Below are 14,879 nucleotides of genomic sequence, written 5' to 3'. Positions count from 1 at the left end.
GCTCTTTTCTGGGTTTTGATCATTAGCGAGTATCGGCCTAATTCTGCTCTGAATGCATTATTTGGTGTTTTATGTTGTACACTGAGGATATTTTTGCAGAGTTCTGCATGCAGTCTCAATTTGGTGTTTGTCCCATTTTGTGAATTCTTGGTTGGTGATTGGACCCCAGCCCTCACAACCATGAAGTGCAATGGGTTCTATAACTGATTCAAGTATCTCTCTCTAGCTTTCTTTCGTTTTTCCTTCTTCCGTTTATTTGTCCTCTGTGCAATAGTATCATTACCATCATCGCATCACAGTAATTACCATAGTAATTATCCATATGGCCCTGAAGCAGCCTTGCTTATCTTAGAGTCATCTCACTCCCTGTCCCTCCCTGCAGAGTGGCTGGGTCCCCCGGCGGGGGGAGCAGGGCCCTAAGACCATTGACCAGATCCACAAGGAGGCTGAGCAGGAGGAACAAATGCAGCAGATCAAGGTTCAGCAGCAGCTCATGTCAAGGAACGATGGAGGAGGACGAGGAGGTGGAGGTGGAGGGGGAAGAGACGGGAGGGGGGGAGACAGAGGAGGAAGGGATCAGGGGGGCCGCGGGGGCCAGCAGGTGGGAAGGGGCAGCCAGCCCCAAGACGAGGGCTGGAACACAGTGCCCATCTCCACCAAGAACAGACCCATCGATACCAGCCGGCTCAGTAAGATCACCAAGGTGAGGGGAGAGTTTCTTAATGTTTACAACTACTAAAGGAACCTGTGTTTTTACTACATTATGAACACATGGGGTTCCTCATTCTGGGTGGGAATGTAAACAAAATCGTACATATTGCCTTTTTGTGGCTCACAAGGATGCTTTTTGTATTTGCCATATAGAGCATGACAAGGTGAAGAGTTGTTGTCAGGGCTGTGCTTTGCCTGGATGTCATGCTGGTTGGACTTCCTTTACTTTATTAGACATGTTTCACCAGATCAGTTTTACCAAGTCAAGACCAACTGAGATGGATATCATTTTGGTATATCACCTCTGCTCTCAACCTTTTGACCTCTCCCCCACTAGCCTGGTGCTCTGGACTTCAGCAACCAGCTCCTTGCTCCCCAGCTCGGGGGTAAGGGCATGTGGGGCAGCTGGGGCAAGGGCAGCAGTGGAGGCACCACAGGAGCCAAGCCTGCCGCCGGAGCTGAACCAGGTAGGGACACACACCCACGTTCAAACACTGACGCCTAACACACGGGCAAGAGTAAACATGGAGTCTCTTAGACCTACTTCATACAAAGACATCCCTCACATAAAACCCCAACAAATGTGGCTCACTGTATACACACTTAACACGCACATCTATACACACTTGACACGCACGCACATCTATACACACTTGACACGCACGCACGTCTATACACACTTGACACGCACGCACGTCTATACACACTTGACACGCACGCACGTCTATACACACTTGACACGCACGCACGTCTATACACACTTGACACGCACGCACGTCTATACACACTTGACACGCACGCACGTCTATACACACTTGACACGCACGCACGTCTATACACACTTGACACGCACGCACGTCTATACACACTTGACACGCTCTCTCTCGTGCTCTCTCTCTCTCTCTTGGTCTGTTCTCTAGCAGCGGAGACTGGCCGTCCGGCCACCGGCAACCGTTTCTCTGCCCTGCAGCAGTCTGCTCCACCAGCATCCTCCTCAGACGCTGACCGCAGGGTACCCCAGAGGTCACTACTGCTCTTTCTATTTGCCTTTCTTTTTTCTCTCCTTCCTGATCTTAATCTCTACCCCTTCTCTCTTTCTCTCTCCCCCCACTTTCCCATCTCTTCTATTTCTCTCCCTCGTTCCTTTCCTCTTTCATATCTCTCCTCTCGCCTATTCCCTCAATGCTCTCTCTCTCTCGTAACGCTGTCTCCCCCTCTCTCTCTCGTAACGCTGTCTCCCCCTCTCTCTCTCTCTCTCTCGTAACGCTGTCTCCCCCTCTCTCTCTCGTAACGCTGTCTCCCCCTCTCTCTCTCGTAACGCTGTCTCCCCCTCTCTCTCTCGTAACGCTGTCTCCCCCTCTCTCTCTCGTAACGCTGTCTCCCCCTCTCTCTCTCTCGTAACGCTCGCTCCCCCTCTCTCTCTCTCGTAACGCTCGCTCCCCCTCTCTCTCTCTCGTAACGCTCGCTCCCCCTCTCTCTCTCTCGTAACGCTCGCTCCCCCTCTCTCTCTCTCGTAACGCTCGCTCCCCCTCTCTCTCTCTCGTAACGCTCGCTCCCCCTCTCTCTCTCTCGTAACGCTCGCTCCCCCTCTCTCTCTCTCGTAACGCTCGCTCCCCCTCTCTCTCTCTCTCTCAACGCTCGCTCCCCCTCTCTCTCTCTCTCTCAACGCTCGTTCCCCCTCTCTCTCTCTCTCAACGCTCGTTCCCCCTCTCTCTCTCTCAACGCTCGCTCCCCCTCTCTCTCTCTCTCTCTCTCTCTCTCTCAACGCTCGCTCCCCCTCTCTCTCTCTCTCTCGTAACGCTCGCTCCCCCTCTCTCTCTCTCTCTCGTAACGCTCGCTCCCCCTCTCTCTCTCTCTCTCGTAACGCTCGCTCCCCCTCTCTCTCTCTCTCGTAACGCTCGCTCCCCCTCTCTCTCTCTCTCGTAACGCTCGCTCTCTCTCTCTCTCGTAACGCCCGCTCTCTCTCTCTCTCGTAACGCCCGCTCCCCCTCTCTCTCTCCCTCTCGTAACGCCCGCTCCCTCTCGTAACCCCCTCTCGCTCTCTGTCGTTACGCGCAACCCCCCCCTCGCTCTCTGTCGTTACGCGCTCTCCCCCTTAACGTCGCCCTCTCTCGTAACGCTCGCTCCCCCCTCTCTCTCTCTCTCTCTCGTAACGCTCGCTTCCTCCCTCTGTCGTTACGCGCTCTCACCCCCTCTGTCGTTACGCGCTCTCACCCCCTCTGTCGTTACGCGCTCTCACCCCCTCTGTCGTTACGCGCGCTCTCACCCCCTCTGTCGTTACGCGCGCCCTCACCCCCTCTGTCGTTACGCGCGCTCGCACCCCCTCTGTCTTTACGCGCGCTCTCACCCCCTCTGTCGTTACGCGCGCTCTCACCCCCTCTGTCTTTACGCGCGCTCTCACCCCCTCTGTCTTTACGCGCGCTCTCACCCCCTCTGTCTTTACGCGCGCTCTCACCCCCTCTGTCGTTACGCGCTCTCCCCCCCTCTGTCGTTGCGCGCTCTCACCCCCTCTGTCGTTGCGCGCTCTCCCCCCCCTCTGTCGTTGCGCGCTCTCACCCCCTCTGTCGTTACGCGCGCTCTCACCCCCTCTGTCGTTACGCGCGCTCTCCCCCCCCCCGTCGTTACGCGCGCTCTCCCCCCCTCTGTCGTTACGCGCGCTCTCCCCCCCTCTGTCGTTACGCGCGCTCTCCCCCCCTCTGTCGTTACGCGCGCTCTCCCCCCCTCTGTCGTTACGCGCGCTCTCCCCCCCTCTGTCGTTGCGCGCTCTCCCCCCCTCTGTCGTTGCGCGCTCTCCCCCCCTCTGTCGTTGCGCGCTCTCCCCCCCTCTGTCGTTGCGCGCTCTCCCCCCCTCTGTCGTTGCGCGCTCTCCCCCCCTCTGTCGTTGCGCGCTCTCCCCCCCTCTGTCGTTGCGCGCTCTCCCCCCCTCTGTCGTTGCGCGCTCTCCCCCCCTCTGTCGTTGCGCGCTCTCCCCCTCTTGTAACGCTCCCCCTCTTGTAACGCTCCCCCTCTCTCTCGTAACGCTCGTCCTCTCTCCCCCACTCTCTCTCGTAACGCTCGCCCTCTTCCCCCCCCCCTCTCTCTCGTAACGCTCGCCCTCTTCCCCCCCCCTCTCTCTCGTAACGCTCACTCTCTCCCCCCCTCTCTCTCGTAACGCTCGTCCTGTCTCCCCCACTCTCTCTCGTAACGCTAGCTCTCATAACGCTTGCTCTCTCCCCCCCCCTCTCTCGTAATGCTCGCTCTCTCCCCCCCTCTCTCTCGTAATGCTCGCTCTCTCCCCCCCTCTCTCTCGTAACGCTCGCTCTCTCCCCCCCTCTCTCGTAACGCTCACTCTCTCCCCCCCTCTCTCTCGTAACGCTCACTCTCTCCCCCCCTCTCTCTCGTAACGCTTGCTCTCTCTCCCCCATCTGTAGGTCCAGCTCCAGTCGTGACCGGGACAGGTTTGACCGCTTCGAGCGTCACGACAGCAGTCGTGACGAGCGTGCAGGCAGTCGCGACGCCCGCCCCCCTATCACTAAGCGCAGCTTCAGCCGTGAGACAGAGGAGCGTAGGGGCGATAGTTGCACCCCTACGGAACCCCCCGTCCGGCGTGTAGCCAGCATGACTGACGACAGAGACCGGGGAGGCAGCCGTAGCCGGGGAGGCAGCGGTAGCCGGGACAGGGCTCTCAGCAAGGAGGTTGTTGGTAGGAGATTATACACACAGACTGCGTTCAGACACAGACAGACTGCATACACATGCTACAACACATACACATGCTACTTGACACACGGCCTTCGCGTACACATCCACGCATGCGCTCACATTGGATACATTTATACACTCTTAGTGTATGATGTGTGTTAGTGTATAACTGTGTGGTTATGTATAATTGTCTGTGTTAGTAATATACTAGTGTGTGTTAATATAACTATGGTGTGTGTTGTATCTGTGCAGTGAAGCGCGAGACAGCCCCCACCCCTCCCCCCAATGCTCCGACCAAACCGGCCATGACCGAGGAGGAGCTGGAGAAGAAGTCCAGCGCCATCATCGAGGAGTACCTCCACCTCAACGACATGAAGGTATACACACACACACACACACACATATCAATGACATGCTCACTCACGCACCATCAGTTTCATGTCAATGACAAAGCAACACACACATTTGGAGGCCATAGTAAAGCTAACTGCCGTATACTAAACCCCTGTCCTTCCCTCTCCGGCCCTGTAGGAGGCACTGCAGTGTGTAGTGGAGCTGAACAGCGCCCCGCTGCTCTTTGTGTTTGTGCGGAACGGTCTGGAGAACACTCTGGAGCGCAGCGCCATCGCCAGAGAACGCATGGGCCTGCTGCTGCACCAGCTCATCAAGGCTGGCACCCTGCCCACAACAGAGTACTACAAAGGGTAAGGGAGAGTATGTGTAGTACTTCCCTATAGACCAGGTTGTGTGCTGGGGAGAGAGAGAGACAGACAGACTGGGGGGGTCAGGGGGAAGAGCAAGGGAGGGGTAGGGAGAGAGAGGGCTGGGTGGGAGGGAGAAAGGGGTGGCGAGGGGGAGAGCACGGGAGGGCTGGGTGGGAGAAAGGGGTGGCGAGGGGGGAGAGCACGGGAAGGGTAGGGAGAGAGAGGGCTGGATGGGAGGGAGGGAGGGAGAAAGGGGGGGAGAGCACGGGAGGGGTAGGGAGAGAGAGGGCTGGGTGGGAGGGAGGGAGAAAGGGGTAGCGAGGGGGGAGAGCACGGGAGGGGTAGGGAGAGAGGGCTGGGTGGGAGGGAGGGAGAAAGGGGTGGCGAGGGGGGAGAGCACGGGAGGGGTAGGGAGAGAGGGCTGGGTGGGAGGGAGGGAGAAAGGGGTGGGGAGGGGGGGGAGCACGGGAGGGGTAGGGAGAGAGAGGGCTGGGTGGGTGGGTGGGAGGGAGGGAGGGAGGGGTGGCGAGGGGGGAGAGCACGGGTGTTGAGCGTTTGTAAGTTAGTCAGTTATTCTGCTTTCTTGCACAGTTAGACGAGAGTGCTCTGAAATCGGAGTAGACAGCCAGAGCCAATTGTCGTGACTTGACTATCATTAATGTGATGACTGTTATTTTATTAAATCAATTAACTATGTTTAATTATTATGTGATTAAAGTAATCATTTAACAATTAATTCATTAGTAACTTGGGGCACCACCCAAACGTATTTAACGAGTTACTGTCTCCCGAAATTAAACTCTTATAAGGTATATTCATATCTATAGATAAGCCACTCATCAGTATCATTCTGAACGTCGCAAAATTCTTGGATATCTTCACGAACCCTAAGTGATGAATCAGCGGTACACAAATTGGCTTAATTATTTATTTACTAAATAAATAAATAATCATACAAGATTACATAAACACACACACACACGGTATAGGTTATATTGATTACTAACATAATGCAATGAAAAGTCCCTAGTGGACTAACACAATATGACGGCTTGTTACACAATGGAAAGGGGGTTGGGAAAGAGAGCGGGAGAGACAGAGAGGGTACTTATCGTACATACATGTGGAAGCTAGGCTCATGAGAATATGAATACTTTGCACATTTACGACTGCTCATTCGAAAATAATTGCAATGTATATATTTACGAGTGGATTTCTTTGTTGTCTCTGAACTTGATCTGTCTATGGGAAGTGGTTCGATGTAAGTCTCTGGTTGTCCACCAGAGGTCACAATGTCCTTAGTTGTAGTAGGCTTCTTTTGTCTTAGTGTCCCTAGAATGGGTACTTCAGACATTCCAATGGTTGTTTGAGTTCTTCCTCGTGTCTTTGGTCAGAGTTCTAGACTTTCATACCCAGCTGCAGACTGAGAATGTTTGGTATAGTCTTCACCTTCTTCACTCGTCGAGAGTTAGAGGGTCTTAACATTTTCTGGTCTTGTAGTTGTAACAATTTCCAGCTGTGTAGTCAACGCTACACGCTCTGGTCTGTAGAGATTAAACCATTTGTAACGCATTCAGCTCGAGCTGCACGTAGACTGGACTAATGTACATTTTGTTACAAGTCCTTTTTAAGCATTCTGGTTTAAAGGGGGCGTTCCATCACGCCCGCACAATGTCTGTGCTCACGTGGGCGTGGTTACTGACTGGGTAAAACTTTATATGACAACAATTATCTCATTTAGAAGGCTAAAATCACATTATCTTCACAAAAGTGTTCTTATACTTAATCATTTTTTTTATACAACGTTTAGATGTAAACCTGCTAACTCGGCCGTGTACACTTTCAGAGTTAAAGGTCTCTTGTTATACCATCCGTAATGATGTCACAAAATACTAAATGATATGACATGATTATTGTTTGGATCCCCAACCATTCCAAACCTTTGGATTTCAAAACAATTGTTCCAAAGTCCAATCTTTTGATGTTGAAGTTTTGGCAGCACAGTCTCTACGCACATCACATTCCTTTGCTCAATACTGCAGGCCATGAGAGAAAGTTTACAACGAGCGTTAAGTCATAAAACCGGCCCAACTCCGTCCCTCTCTCCCTCTGCGGGGGGAGAGAGAGCGCTGTATATTTGATCCACTGTAAACTAATCCTTTGGATCCTCACAGGAGACTCATGACAGAATTTACCAGCTATCGACAGTTGTCACAGTTACATCTTAAACATTGTTTAGCTAGCTCAACAATGAACCATAATCCCAATTTATAATGTTACTACCCTGCATGAATCTGCAGTTAGCTAACCAACCAGGTTCAATGTTAGCTAGCTAACATTAGGCTATAACTAGCAATGCAAATGACTCTGAGATACGAATAATATTACTACACAGATCATACATGTAACGTTAATGTACTGTTAGCTAGCTAACTTAAAAAGAAAAACACTTTCTGACAAAATTAGAAACGTGTAATATCTGAAAATGTAGCCAGCTAGAATCTCTTACCCGTATACATGGATGGATGCTTCTCCCTCTGTCACAGATGCCATGGTTGCCCTTAGTTTGAAGATGTAATCCGGAGACAGGAGTTTTATACAACGCAGCCTTCTGTGTGTTCGACTCCGTCTGCATATTTCCAATCAAACGCCAGAATTTTCTCCTTCTTAGCTATCATACTCTAATTCCACTGATTTCAAAACTCGGTCCTCCAGAAAGTGGAGAGCAACACTTACGCAGTTCTACTACGTGATATATTTCCAAAAAGCTGCGTTAGAAAGGATTACCTACACATACTGACCAGCTCATATTATAGACGTGCTACATGGCAGACCAATCCCAACTCGTCTCTTGGCATGTCCAGCCCACTCATTATCTCAGCCAATCAGGTCTGGCGGGAAGGTTGTGGTATTTATTCCATGGCTAAACCAACTAGGCTCGTAATTTAACAATTTTATTCATATTTACAGATGGCTTACAAGTTTGTTATTAAGGCACATGAAAGTTCACATGTTCCAGAAGTCATTTCTGCCGATATACACAAAAAAAATTACGTTTACGCTCTCCTGTGATGTAGTGACGCCCGACATACGCCTAGTTTCCTGAAACGAGTCACAATTAGGCCCATACCTGCTAATTATCAATATCCAGAATAGAGACGTTAAATTCTACAACCATCTAAAAGGAAGTGATTCCCAAACCTTCCATAACAAAGCCCTCACCTACAGAGAGATGAACCTGGAGAAGAGTCCCCTAAGCAAGCTGGTCCTGGTGCTCCGTTCACAAACACACCCCACAGAGCCCCAGGACAGCAGCACAATTAGACCCAACCAAATCTTGAGAAAACAAAAAGATAATTACTTGACACATTGGAAAGAATTAACAAAAAAGCAGAGCAAACTAGAAAGCTATTTAGCCCTAAACAGAGTACACAGTGTCAGAATACCTGACCACTGTGACTTACCCTAAATGTATGGAAATCTTTGACTATGTACAGACTCAGTGAACATTTCCTTGCTATTGAGAAAGGCCGCCGTAGGCAGACCTGGCTCTCAAGAGAAGACAGGCTATGTGCCCACTGCCCACAAAATGAGGTGGAAACTGAGCTGCACTTCCTAACCTCCTGCCAAATGTATGACTATATTAGAGAGACATATTTCCCTCAGATTACACAGACCCACAAAGTATTTTGAAAACAAACCCAATTTTGATAAACTCCCATATCTATTGGGTGTCGACAGAGCAGTGCCACAAAAGTATTGTGTGCTGGTTAGAGAAAATAATCTCTAAGGGTTAGTGTATGTGTGTATGCTATGAGTAAGGTTTTAACCTGGTTGTATGTTTTCATCATAGGCTCCAAGAGATCCTGGAGGTGGCTGAGGACATGGCCATAGACATTCCCCACATCTGGCAATACCTGTCTGAGCTCATCAACCCCATGCTCCACGAGGGAGGCATCCCCATGGGACAGCTTTTCAGGTGAGGCCCAGACTTTTTAGCCTGCTTATGCCCAAACTCTGGAGGTCACTGTCATATAAGTGTTGATGCCAGAAGGCTTTGACTGATGCTTCACTTATTGATGAATAGTTATCTGATGAGATGGTCATTTTAAAGTTTTCATAAATTCATAGAATGTTTGGGAATGACGTATAGTTAGGAATTTGTGAAAATTCTATAGCAATATAGAATGGGATAGCTGACCTGTGCTTGGACAGTTAATAGACACTGCGGTAAATAAAACCTAATAAAAACATCTGTCTTGTCCAGGACCGGAGTCTACGCAGACCAGTCAGAGCTACAGTAGGCTTATATGCTAATAAGGCATTTGACACACGGCCAGTGTTGCCTACAATATTTAGCAAGTTTTCATTTACATTTACATTTTACATTTAAGTCATTTAGCAGACGCTCTTATCCAGAGCGACTTACAAATTGGTGCATTCACCTTATGATATCCAGTGGAACAACCACTTTACAATAGTGCATCTAACTCTTTTAAGGGGGGGGGAGGGGGGGGGTTAGAAGGATTACTTTATCCTATCCTAGGTATTCCTTAAAGAGGTGGGGTTTCAGGTGTCTCCGGAAGGTGGTGATTGACTCCGCTGACCTGGCGTCGTGAGGGAGTTTGTTCCACCATTGGGGTGCCAGAGCAGCGAACAGTTTTGACTGGGCTGAGCGGGAACTGTACTTCCTCAGAGGTAGGGAGGCGAGCAGGCCAGAGGTGGATGAACGCAGTGCCCTTGTTTGGGTGTAGGGCCTGATCAGAGCCTGAAGGTACGGAGGTGCCGTTCCCCTCACAGCTCCGTAGGCAAGCACCATGGTCTTGTAGCGGATGCGAGCTTCAACTGGAAGCCAGTGGAGAGAGCGGAGGAGCGGGGTGACGTGAGAGAACTTGGGAAAGTTGAACACCAGACGGGCTGCGGCGTTCTGGATGAGTTGTAGGGGTTTAATGGCACAGGCAGGGAGCCCAGCCAACAGCGAGTTGCAGTAATCCAGACGGGAGATGACAAGTGCCTGGATTAGGACCTGCGCCGCTTCCTGCGTGAGGCAGGGTCGTACTCTGCGAATGTTGTAGAGCATGAACCTACAGGAACGGGTCACCGCCTTGATGTTAGTTGAGAACGACAGGGTGTTGTCCAGGATCACGCCAAGGTTCTTAGCACTCTGGGAGGAGGACACAATGGAGTTGTCAACCGTGATGGCGAGATCATGGAACGTGGATCATGGAATGGATCATGGATCATGGAATTTCAGACCCCTCTAGCGACTTCTATTGGTAAAAGATTCTTGCAACAAAGGAAGCTACTTACACGGGCATGCCATCGTTCACTTTGAACTGGACTGTGTGTTTACAGGCAGTAGCAACAGCCGACTTTAGATCAATAGAACACATTTGCCAAAAGCCACAAAATACACCTGAATGGATTTCTGCAAATATGTCAATACCACTTGGGAGTCCTCTTACATTTGGGAACTTAACAGTCATATTGATCAAACAACCATGAAAAGGTGCAACCATGAAAACTCTTAGCCAGAGTGAGATGAGCTAAAATCTACCGAGGGAACAGTAGATAAAGCCTCAAATGTTTTCAGGGTTGTAGTTGGACTGATGAACGATGGGGAATCGTAGCCTGCTCGCCTTTCTGCATCTGGCCTGTCAAAGTGTGGTGTAGTTAGCTGTAAATTAAAGATTCGGACATTGCTCGTTAATACCTCTTTAACGTAAAGTACAAGAATCATATGAATGACATTCTGAATTGACTGACGATAGCAAACAAGTTTACACCCCTTTGCAATTCGATGTCATATTTTCTTTTTGGAGGTGAAGTGTAGTTAAAATGTTGCTCTCCTCCGCTCAGAGGGTTAAGGGACCGTCTTAAAACTGCAACGCCTACATGACATATAGCTCTCAAATAAATATGACTTTGTTCAGAGACCTCTGCTCTAGAATCCACAGCAATTAATTTTTTGACATTTTAATTCACTTTACAGATAACTTCAATTTCTTCCATGAGTAGTTCAGGGACCTCGCCTGTCCAATCTACGGCAATTGCTATTGTATTTTTTTACTTTGACTGTTTTCAAAGAATGTATTTTCTTTAATGTATAAAAAATACTTGTTAAAAACTTCAATAGCTTCCACCCCATATCACTTGTATGAATTAAACCAACTGTTATTGGTTCAGGGACCTCATCAATACAATCTCAGGCAATATATATTGTTTTACATATGAAAGAAAATTCATAGAAAAAGGCCAAAGTTAAAAAAGGCCAAAGTTACTGTAGATTGTGCGGTGATATAGGGTGTACGCTATTTAAGTTTTATTTTGACATATGAGATTTCATTTAAAATTGCCAAAGTAAAAAATAAATCCCCAAATCCAAATGTAATTGCCGTAGTTTGTACAAACATTCATGTTCAGTATAGCTAGATAGCAAAGTAATTCACATTTCTTGCCAGCTTACCACATGACACCTACATATCTAGCTGTAGCCTCAGAAAAACAATATGGGGGGAAAAGGCAGCCACTCACCTACTCGTCCAATAACATACTCCCAGCAGCTAGCTAGCTAACGTTGGGCTCTGTGTTTTTAGCTTGCAAAATAAATAGCTACATAAATAGATAAGCTAGCCTATTGCCCATGTTATAAATGACTTGTGATCATTGCCTGCTTATGCTAGTTTGATTGTTGACATTCCCAGCCCTGGTTACATTTGTCCCTTTTTGTCCAAAATATTGAGTAATTGAACCTGAAACAGTGCATCCTGAATGGCTAGAGGAAGTTAACAATGTACCAGGCCAGATGGGATTTACAACCTGATAGCAATATTTGTTGCAGTTCCAAGATATTTATTGGTGAATTTGTAATTAATTAGACATTTTGAGTCAAATAGAACCTATTTTTAAAACCTCTAATGAAGTTGGTTTTGTAGAATACATTGGGAATTTGATATTTTTGACTTATGATTGTCTGTTTCATATCTGCAAAGTAGTTAAAAAGCTGTCAGTTCCACTTGAAGAGAATGTCCAATAACCTTGCTGCTGTATGTGTCTACAGAGAGATCTCCAAGCCTCTGATTCCCCTGCGTAAGGCCGGTGTGCTGCTGGTGCACATCCTCAACTTACTCTGCAAAGGAATGGTGAGTGTCTGTATGAACGCCATGTGTATTATACTAGATCAGTGCTCTCAAACACTGTTCCTGGAGAGCTACCTTCCTGTAGGTTTTCAATCCAACTCCAGTTGTAACTAACCTGATTCAACTTATCAACCAGCTAATTATTAGAATCCGGTGCGCTAGATTATGGTTGTAGTGAACCTACAGGACGGTAGCTCTGCAAGAACAGGGTTGAAGAACCCTGTACCAGATAGATGGTGTATATATGTACACTGCTCAAAAAAATAAAGGGAACACTTAAACAACACAATGTAACTCCAAGTCAATCACACTTCTGTGAAATCAAACTGTCCACTTAGGAAGCAACACTGATTGACAATAAATTTCACATGCTGTTGTGCAAATGGAATAGACAACCGGTGGAAATTATAGGCAATTAGCAAGACACCCCCAATAAAGGAGTGGTTCTGCAGGTGGTGACCACAGACCACTTCTCAGTTCCTATGCTTCCTGGCTGATGTTTTGGTCACTTTTGAATGCTGGCGGTGCTTTCACTCTAGTGGTAGCATGAGACGGAGTCTACAACTCACACAAGTGGCTCAGGTAGTGCAGCTCATCCAGGATGGCACATCAATGCGAGCTGTGGCAAGAAGGTTTGCTGTGTCTATCAGCGTAGTGTCCAGAGCATGGAGGCGCTACCAGGAGACAGGCCAGTACATCAGGAGACGTGGAGGAGGCCGTAGGAGGGCAACAACCCAGCAGCAGGACCGCTACCTCCGCCTTTGTGCAAGGAGGAGCACTGCCAGAGCCCTGCAAAATGACCTCCAGCAGGCCACAAATGTGCATGTGTCTGCTCAAACGGTCAGAAACAGACTCCATGAGGGTGTTATGTGGGCCCGACGTCCACAGGTGGGGGTTGTGCTTACAGCCCAACACCGTGCAGGACGTTTGGCATTTGCCAGAGAACACCAAGATTGGCAAATTCGCCACTGGCACCCTGTGCTCTTCACAGATGAAAGCAGGTTCACACTGAGCACATGTGACAGACGTGACAGAGTCTGGAGACGCCGTGGAGAACGTTCTGCTGCCTGCAACATCCTCCAGCATGACCGGTTTGGCGGTGGGTCAGTCATGGTGTGGGGTGGCATTTCTTTGGGGGGCCGCACAGCCCTCCATGTGCTCGCCAGAGGTAGCCTGACTGCCATTAGGTACCGAGATGAGATCCTCAGACCCCTTGTGAGACCATATGCTGGTGCGGTTGGCCCTGGGTTCCTCCTAATGCAAGACAATGCTAGACCTCATGTGGCTGGAGTGTGTCAGCAGTTCCTGCAAGAGGAAGGCATTGATGCTATGGACTGGCCCGCCCGTTCCCCAGACCTGCCTGAATCCAATTGAGCACATCTGGGACATCATGTCTCGCTCCATCCACCAATGCCACGTTGCACCACAGACTGTCCAGGAGTTGGCGGATGCTTTAGTCCAGGTCTGGGAGGAGATCCCTCAGGAGACCATCCCCCACCTCATCAGGAGCATGCCCAGGCGTTGTAGGGAGGTCATACAGGCACGTGGAGGCCACACACACTACTGAGCCTCATTTTGACTTGTTTTAAGGCCATTACATCAAAGTTGGATCATCCAGTAGTGTGGTTTTCCACTTTAATTTTGAGTGTGACTCCAAATCCAGACCTCCATGGGTTGATAAATTTGATTTCCATTGATCATTTTTGTGTGATTTTGTTGTCAGCACATTCAACTATGTAAAGAAAAAAGTATTTAATAAGAATATTTCATTCATTCAGATCTAGGATGTGTTATTTTAGTGTTCCCTTTATTTTTTTGAGCAGTGTATATGAATTGTATGTGTTTGAAATTAGTATGTTAACATGTCCATGAATGGTGCACTGTGCATATTTTAAGTTGTCTGTATGTGTAGACCACACACGCGTGCGCGTACAGTGCCTTCAGAAAGTGTTCACACCCCTTGACTTTTTCCACATTTTGGTGTTACAGCCTGAATAAAAAATTGACTACATTGAGATTTGTCACTGGCCATGCTACCCCATAATGTCAGTGGAATTATTTATTTGAAATATTTTTATTAATAAAAACATTTTAAGCTGAAATGTCTTGAGTCAATAAGTATTCAACCCCTTTTGTTATGGAAAGTATAAATAAGTTCAGGAGTAAAAAAATCCTCGCAAAGAAGGGCACCTATTGATAGATGGGTAAAAAAGAAGCTAATAACCCTTAGAGCATGGTGCAGTTACTAATTTTACACTTTGGATAGTGTATCAATACACAGTCACTACAAAGTTACAGGCGTCCTTCCTAACTCAGTTGCTGGAGGGGAAGGAAACCGCTCTGAGATTTCACCATGAGATCAATGGTGACTTTGAAACAGTACCAGAGTTTAATGGCTGTGAGTGGAGAACTGAGGATGGATCAACAACGTTGTAATTACTCCTCAATAAAATGTGTTATGGGTATGCTTGTAATCCTAAAGGACTGGAGAGTTTTTCAGGATAAAAAATAAACAGAATGGAGCTAAGCACAGGCAAAATCCTAGAGGAGAACCTGGTTGTCTGCTTTCCACCAGAAACTGGGAGATGAATTCACCTTTCAGCAGGACAATAACCTAAAACACAAGGCCAAATATACACTGGAG

At 48.4% G+C, this 14,879-nt stretch overlaps 1 protein-coding gene across 1 annotated transcript in view; it reads left to right on the top strand.

The window, feature by feature from the left end:
- The window catches only part of LOC120019865 (eukaryotic translation initiation factor 4 gamma 1-like), a 59,860-nt gene that overhangs the window by 40,271 nt on the left and 4,710 nt on the right, over nt 1-14,879 (top strand). Inside the window, exons 19-26 of the mRNA XM_038963279.1 lie at nt 383-703; nt 1,049-1,178; nt 1,635-1,734; nt 4,122-4,393; nt 4,645-4,769; nt 4,924-5,096; nt 8,950-9,075; nt 12,157-12,238. Of these exons, the coding sequence (XP_038819207.1) occupies nt 383-703; nt 1,049-1,178; nt 1,635-1,734; nt 4,122-4,393; nt 4,645-4,769; nt 4,924-5,096; nt 8,950-9,075; nt 12,157-12,238 (1,329 nt within the window). The remainder of the gene's footprint in view (nt 1-382; nt 704-1,048; nt 1,179-1,634; nt 1,735-4,121; nt 4,394-4,644; nt 4,770-4,923; nt 5,097-8,949; nt 9,076-12,156; nt 12,239-14,879) is intronic.

The sequence above is a fragment of the Salvelinus namaycush genome, chromosome 25 (genome assembly GCF_016432855.1).
Source record: "Salvelinus namaycush isolate Seneca chromosome 25, SaNama_1.0, whole genome shotgun sequence".
Taxonomy (NCBI): Eukaryota; Metazoa; Chordata; class Actinopteri; order Salmoniformes; family Salmonidae; genus Salvelinus; species Salvelinus namaycush.
Note: the sequence above shows the minus strand (reverse complement) of the source record. Positions and strands in the feature narration are given on the sequence as shown.